This window comes from Halyomorpha halys, unplaced genomic scaffold (genome assembly GCF_000696795.3).
Source record: "Halyomorpha halys isolate HHAL.00 unplaced genomic scaffold, Hhal_1.1 Scaffold493.1, whole genome shotgun sequence".
Taxonomy (NCBI): domain Eukaryota; kingdom Metazoa; phylum Arthropoda; class Insecta; order Hemiptera; family Pentatomidae; genus Halyomorpha; species Halyomorpha halys.
The window spans coordinates 208,896-217,532 of NW_027111379.1; the positions used below are offsets into that span (position 1 = coordinate 208,896).

The following is an 8,637-nucleotide window of genomic DNA, read 5'->3' on the forward strand; positions in this document are numbered from 1 at the left end:
ATATAAACAAGTTTTGTAATGCTTACAATTTTTCTCTTTATCTCATTATTTAATTATTTAAAATATCGAAATTTCGATTTATTTGTATGAATAATGTTTTGAGATAGTAATATTTGATTTTTTTTTATTTATTATATGTATGTCAGAAAAATTAGTTCAGTCCCTTAATTTAAACCATTTAAAAATTCCTAGTCTAAAATTTAAATAAGAATTTTCATTAAAAAAATCAATTAAATTAAATCTGTACCGCTACAACTCATGAAGGGTCTGAGGTTCAGTACTTTGTGAAGAAGTACTTTCACTAGACCAACGGTTGTGCAAGGAGGTGATTTGGTCAGAATCACGCTCGACCGCCAGATTTTTACCCTATTTAAGAGACTGGGTGGACTTCAAGAACCCACAGGTGTAGACTCACGGCTACAGAGTAACAGAAAACAATTTTCTGCCCAGCCGGATTCTAACTCGGGTCCTTAGAGTTAGTAACCAGGCGCTTTACCCCGTGGCCTCCTCCCTCCCCCTCCAAAAAAAAAAAAATTAAAAAAAAGGTTATAATTGATGAAAAATGTGTCACGATTTGCACAAATTTACTTCATTTTATGGGAAGAGTGTGGTTAGGGATGCCGATTACTTTGTATGAGAATAACCTTAACGTTGTTTGCGGTTTACCACAATCTCCATAAAATATTAATAGTTAGGAACTTTGTTACTCGTTTTATTATTCTTTTTATAAACAATGATAAATACTTAACTGTATTTCGATAAAATCTGTAACTGTATAAAAATATAAAAAAACTAAATTACAATCATTAACTCCATCAGTTCATAGTCGCCGGACATCATTTGAAAACTCTACTAAACAGCAATAGTCCTTAAATTTTTGAAATATTCCATTACTTAATGAAAAGAACCCTATACGAATTTGATTTATTTAATTTTTATCATAATTATAATCACTTTCGATTATCGAATTAATTTTTGTATCTGGATTATTACTATTAACTAGTATAGAAACTAATGTTACTAGAAATGTGTCTGATATTGAGCGTCAGTATGCACTGGCAAACATAAAAATGGATTGACTTTTAAAAATAAAAAAAAAAAGATCATATAAAGCCGAGCTCTGTAAATATCAAAAGTCCGTCTCAAGATTCTTTTCATTTTTTTTTTTAATTTCATTTATTTATAATAATTATCATTTTATTTTTACATCAGCGCAATCTTTTTTCTTATGCTGGACAACCTCCCTCAATCCGGCAGATCCCTTCCAACCGACTTAAGTTGAACTTTCGAGTTCAAGGTTCTATGGATTGCGTTCGTTCAGGGTCGTCAAGTTAATTATGCCAGAAAATCCCTGCAGTTTGAGAGAAACCTCGAGGGCGGTCACTCATCCAACTGCTAACCATGCTCAGCTTTGAATACTTATTGCATCCTCCTATGCCCTCTTCGTTCTCCCTTGAAATTTATTCTATACTAATCATTAAAATAAAATTTTACAGCGAAGTCTCAAATAGTTCACCATAAAGGACTTAAAAGTATTTGAAAAACTCGGAATGTAAAATATCGTATTTAGTATTATCATTCCCCATCAGCTCTTCTTTTATTCACACAATTTTCATATCGTTGTGTTTTTAGTTTCATTTTTAAATTAAAACCTTTTTTATTCCTTTTGAAAATTATATCAAATTTAGATTTAAAACTTTTTTTAAATCTCATTACTTAACATAAATATTCCAATAACGTAATTCCATTCCTCAGAACACTCGTCAGCTCCTAGTATCCTCTCTTGTCTTCCCCCACTTCGACTACGGATCCTTGGTGTACGCAGGGCTATCTGCAGAACTAGAGTTGAGACTGAAGAAACTCATGAATTGTTTTATAAGATTTATCTTTGGGTTCCCTAGGCACTCTCAAGTCTCCCGCTGGTATTCCGAGTTGAAGTGGCTCTATCCAACCTCCCGAAGGCAATACCTCCTTGGTGTTTTTCTATTCCAAGTTCTTAACATCAAAAAACCTACCTATATCATAGATCTCCTCACTCTTCGTTCATCCATCCACTCATTAAAAACCAGATCCCATCCGAATGATTTATATATGCCCTCCTATAGAACCTCCTTCTTTAGCAAATCCTTTGTCATACGTGCAACCTCCCTCTGGAATTCTCTTCCCATCTCCATTCGCCAGTCCTCATCATTCTCTCCTTTAAACAACACCTATTCCTTCATTTATTGAATAACCAAACCTCCACATCTTTGTAATCAAATAAATAGACAGTTATTGATTAACATTATAAACAGTAGTAAAGCCAATATACCAATGTAATATCATTCTACTATCTGAAAATTTGTAAACGTTCGCCAGATAAAAATCTCACTATTAACCATTTAATTATTCTTAGGGGACATATGTCCCAGAATAAACTTATTTTTTCATTTCATTTCAAAAAAAAATATTAATCCTGATTATTCTATAACAATATAAAATTCTTTATAATATCTTCTTACCTTAAGAATGAGCCAGTCGACCCATGGGAGAGTAGACATAAGTATTCCTAGAGTCAGTGCGAGAATCCCAAGAACGACGACTGCTAACCGACCTGAAAATGATTAATTCTAATTAAAGACACTAACTAAAATATATAGACGATGATATAAGTTTTGTTCCTGTTATTATACTTTAAAGGATATTAAATTATAGTATGCAGCTCTTTGGGTCTCACAAAATATTAAAATTCAAAACATAAATAGAAATGTCCACCTTTCTTTTTTTACTTGATTTGTCCATAGACTAACTGGATTGCTAAGTGATTGACAACTTCCTCATCAAGTATCAGAACATACGGATAATGGCTATTGTATTTGATCTCATAATGAATATATTGGCTAAGTTGATAATTTAAATTATATTGATATTAATTTGACATTTATATTATGAATTCGAAGTTGTTTACCTTCGCTTGAAGGGCTCCCTGTAAAAAGAATGGTGCTTCATTTTTAAGTTTTCGGAAAGCTGATTGTTCTTACATATAGGAGCAATTAACTAGAAAATATATTTGACTGGAGAGTGTTTCCATTGAACTTCTAGACAATGAACCATAAGTTGGATCGTTGAAGTTACTTTACCAAAAAAATATATGTACAAACTACTTATAAAAAAAATATTTTATTCCTACAAAAACAAATTTCTATCAAAATATTTTTTTTTTTTTAAAAGTTTAACTGAAATATATTAATTGTAACTAATTTCTATAGGGAGAGAGGGGTACGAAAAAATAAGAGAAATATATTGCACATTCAGTTTCCTTCCCAGACCTGGGGTCCCTTCACGTTCCATTAATTAAATGGCGTGGGCTTAGGCAATAGATAGACTAGATCCACCTTAGCTGGACTGATATCATCACCGTATATTGCAGCAATAATGCTGACACCTGTGCTATACGTGTATGTACTAGTAGTACAAGAACCGGGAAGAAAAAAAGGCTGTTATCTCACCCCAATTTTTGATTACTTTAATGAAAACTATGTATAATTAATAGTCAAAACTGATGATTCTGCCTAGTATATGTAGAGGGAGTAAAAAAATGGCTACTGTTTCAAAACCTTAAAAAAACATTAATTTTTCATTCGGAGCTTTATATCTTAAAAACTACCAACAACACTAGAAAATCTAAGAGAACATAACTTAAAGAAGAGTAAATTTGCTGAAATATTAGCCCTAAAAGAGCTATTTACGGCCAATAGTTCTCGAGATATGGCCTTTTAAAAAGTAACATTTTTTAAAAATCTACTGAAAGATTAGTAGTTAGTTCATTTAAGTTGAGAAATCTATATCTCAGAAACTATGTGACGTACAGATGTGTATTAGCACTCAAATTAAAGCTAGTTTAATGCACTATAAAGAAGTTTGTAACCTTTACCTTCGTAGGAATAGTAGTTTTCATGATATTTGCTAAAATAAATTGATTTATAGTTGTTCGGACAATAAGTTTGATTTAGGAAAAACTTCATTTCAGAAACCATTGGACGTACAGATGTTTGCCAGCGCTCAAAGTAAAGCTAGTTAAATTTACTAAAAAATAGTTAATTTCTAGTTGTTCGTATAAAATGTTAGATTTTTGAAAAATATATCTCTAGATCCATAACACCCACATATGTCTGCCAACCCTCAAAATAAAGGAAATTTAACTTTCTATAAAGTAGTTTATGACACTTATCTTCGTAGAAGTAGTAGTTTTTATGATATTTGCATATGAATATAAATTTGGCAAATGAAAATTTGTCCGAACAACTATAAATCAATTTATTTTAGCAAATTTCATATAAACTATTACTACTACGAAGATAAACATAATAAATTACTTTATATCGCATTAAACTATCTTTAATTTGAGTGCTAATAGACATCTGTAGGTCAAATGGTTTTGGAGATATAAATTTTTCAAAATAAATTCACTAACTACTGATCTTTCAGTACGTACCATACAACATTTTTATGAAATGCAGCTTTTTAAAAAGCTATATCTCGAAAACTATTTAACGTAAATAACTCTATTAGAGATCATATTTTAGCAAATTTACTTTTCTTTAAATGACGTTCTCTTAGGTTGTCTTGTGTTGTTCCTACTTTTCTAGATATAGAGCTCCGAATGAAAAATTAGTTTTTTTTATCGCTTTGAAACAGCTGCCATTTTTTATTCCCCCTTGCTATACTTGGCAGACTCATCAATTTTGACTATTAATTATACACAGTTTTCATTAAAGTAATCAAAAATTGGGGTGAGATAACTGCCTTTTTTCTTCTCAAGGAGGGCTTTATGTTATATAAAGTAGTCGGTGACAGTTGGTTTCATTAACTTACTATGATTCGTAACCATCTTAAAGGCTTATAGCCAATCGCTTTAATATTAATTAGACAATAGATGTTTAAGGAATCTATTAACCACTGCCAATTGTTAATGTTAAGATATTGTACATATTTGTTTGAATGTTAAATATTGAAGTTAAATGACACTTAATTTACTATTACTAAAAAGAAACGCCACAGCCAAGAAACACCCTCGTAATATTGGTGGTAAGGATGAAGGAACCCGACTACTATATCGTTTCTAGTGGTTTTTTTTGGGGGGGGGACCACTAAGATCCCTTTTAGGTAGTCGGCTTTTTTTTTTTTAGTTAATTTATTTTGTTTTAATCCTTCTAGCTTGACATTTGTTTTTTACCGTAATAAAATACTATCGAAAAAGTTAGTAAAATTAGTATGATTCAGAATTTAAAAAAGTACTACAGGTATTTAAAATACCCATTTCGGCCATTTCATGACTGATACTACTTTTACCACCATCGTAATAAAGAATGATACAGAGTCGATCTCTAGAATAACATGCGAAATAATAACTAGATCATTTAATTTCTGCTTTAAATCGATATTATTTTATTATGTTGGCACAAAATTGTATCCATAGCATATAAAAAGTAACGAACTTTTGTTACCCATTGACTTTAGATAGAGCAACTACAATAGAAATTTTAAAATGTTACATTCATTTTATTAAAATACATTCATCAAAAAAAGGCTCAAATAAAGCTTTAGTAGATGAGTAAAAACTTCTGTTCTAGTAAAATATGGCTTAAATTCACGTTTCCAAAATCTTTTTCGGATGCCCACAATAAGACTTCCACTATGTCAGCCAATATAAATTCCTCAATATATGCTTTAATAGCCAAACTACCCTAGTTACCACCTTCCTGCAGTATAACCCTAGATTATAAATACAATACCGTTTGCTATGATATGGTCAAAAGATTTATTTTTGACTCTATAGTATTTTTTTTCTTTCTTTTTTATAGCTTCATGTGATGCTAAGCTAATTTTATTCTTTCTATTATCATAATCTGAATTATTTCATCCTGTCTCCTCTCGTATTTAACCAAAGGCTCTTAAATCAGTAGCGAATTTTATTCCAACATAAATATTCATTTAAAATATTAAGTAGAGACATTTTTACGCAGGAATTTCTGTGTTAAGTTCAAGGCAAGCTATTCTGTACCTGATAAGTTATTACGTATCACTAATACATTCTTATTTCTTTTTAACATTTTATAAAATAATCCAGATCAAATCAATACAAATAAAAATACAATGTTTATACATATCATGCTGAAGGATATATAAACATAAAAAGAAAAAGTCTTTAGTACAATTTGACATTAGGCTGCAGTCGGTAATAACAGCTACTTAAAGCCATGACATTTGTAACAAACAGTAGCTGTCGAATCGAAATCCTTGCGCGGTGAAAGATGTAGTCCCGAGACAACCACGCGGAAGGACCTCTAGATTATAAACTGTCGTAAATAAACATTGCTAATCACTATAATTAACCACATATCATTGAAGAGAGAATGCAATAATTGGCAATGTGTTATGGTATTTTTGTAAAATGTAAATCAACTTTTATCCGATAACAAGTCATTATTTCCTTAAGTAATCGTAAATTTCCCATTGAAATAAACTTGCTTTGTTCAAAGGAGAAGTCAATTACAAACGTAAACCTTTAAAAAACTAAATGGTTTGTCTTTTGGCAATTTATTTCTGATCTGTGATCCAATCTTTACACGTCAAATTAAATCTTTTTCAGAACCGGACAATGTAGATGATATCATAATTTTCCCGTTCATTCTCAATTTTGTGACATTTTCTTTCACTTCACGAGGGAAAAAAAAGACGGTTTGGCTTATCAGAAACAAGATTTTGAAAAATATTCTATTTTCAAAGGGTCGTATCGGTCCCCCTGAAGTATAATGACGAAGCTGTAAACTTTTGTGTAATTAATTTTATTTTGTTGGAGGGCTGCAACTTCACTGCAACGAAGAAGAAATTAAAGTTTTCACAGTCAGAGAAAGTAGACTCATAGAGCCTACACAGGATAAGCAAGGCAACTCGGACCTCTACCAGATCTGCAATACTGTGCTTGTAAGAAGAGAAAAATGTGAAGTTTGTGTACTCCCTGTACTCCTATATGGAGCAGAAAATTGGATATTGACAGATAAACAAGAAAGTATACTGATAGCTGCAGAATTGAGGTTCCAGAGGATTGTGGGTAAAACTAGAATGGACTGCATCTGTACTGACTGAACTAGTAAAGAGCTAGGAGTCCTATCGATAAAGGAGGTTCTAGATGATCGCCAGTCGAAGTGATTTGGCCATGTCGTCAGGATGGAAGATCATCGACATGGACTGTGCCCCTGATTGTAGAAGACCTCGAAGATATCTTATCTGGATTACGCTAATTTTTTGTATAAGGTAAAAATCTCCACCAAGCCACAAATATAGTAAACCTGGCTCCTCACCGCTTAAAAAAGAACCAAAGGGTGAGACGAACGAAGAAGAGGAAGTGTTGGTGAGCTCAAAAATGCAATGATAAGATTTTTATAAATCTTTTGCTACTGGAGGAATTTTGTAATTACAATTGTGTCGAATTACAAACATCTAGTAAATGCATTTTTGAACCGAACAACACAATAAAATCAATTTAACGAAGTCTATTTAAGTTTACTATACGAAGTTTAAGTTGTCTACTTATTCTTTTGGAGCAGCGATATATCCTTTTTTAATAATATTAATGCAGAATGGTTTAAAAAAAAATGTTATTCAGCAAAAGATATTATTATATATATATTTAAAGTTTATAGACAATGTTAATTGAATTATTTTAGGGACTAAATTTAAAATTGGACAAGAATTAATCCGAAACAACATCCAATTTATAAATAAACCTTACATGAAGTCTTAAGGGTGGTTGGGTTTCCGAGAAGTTGCCATATAGAATAATAATTAACAAGTAGAGAACTAAACAAACAAATAAAGAAAATAAAGCTGAATATTTAAACGTATTTTTTTACGAAACCTTTTTATAATTAAAAAACCTTAGCCGTTAATAGTGTCTCATGTCACCATAAGATTTTACATTAACTGTTCGTTTTGAATCAGACCCTGAAAAATAATATTGGCCAAGATTTAACGAAAAGAAACCAAAACACGAATTTCTAAAAAAATACTTCGAAAAACTTATTCCTTTTTTTAATGTAGCTTTAGAATTGAATTTAGATATTTTTTGCAGCTCTACACATCTTCTAAATTAGGTATTTATATTAGCTCATCTCATACTAAAATTATATAAAATATTGAAAAAATAAATATGATAACACGTTTTTATAATATCGGATTCATCTTTATATGAGTTACAATCATATACAAGAATAAAAATTCAGGGAGTATGTTCGTCAAGAATCGAATAAGCACTTAAACAACTAAACAATGAACTAACTCAAACTTATGCAAGGTTAGCAATGCTATTTTCTATCCTAAACAGAAATTCCAAACTAAAACCAGAAACAACTGTTCTTATATTTAAAACAATTCCCTGGCTATGAAGTCTAGGGAGCGGCATCCTTCACGAAAAGGAAAAAAACTACAATCTTTTCAAAATAAAGTCCTAAGAATCGCAGTTAATGCTCCTTGGTTCATAGGAAATAGCCAATTGCATCGCGAATTACATATGGAGTCAATAGAGGATTTCATCAAAAAACGGTTCATGAAGTTCCGCTCCCAGTTGCCTACAGTTAAAGAAGCAGTGACCTACAA

General features: G+C 31.2%; 1 protein-coding gene across 3 annotated transcripts in view; it reads right to left on the reverse strand.

Annotated features, from left to right (window-relative positions):
- dsb (debris buster) overlaps positions 1 to 8,637 on the reverse strand; it is a 409,190-nt gene that overhangs the window by 172,564 nt on the left and 227,989 nt on the right. For all 3 annotated transcript variants that reach the window (XM_014425044.3, XM_014425043.3, XM_014425045.3), the window contains one exon: positions 2,502 to 2,593. In XM_014425044.3, the coding sequence (XP_014280530.1) occupies positions 2,502 to 2,593 (92 nt within the window). The remainder of the gene's footprint in view (positions 1 to 2,501; positions 2,594 to 8,637) is intronic.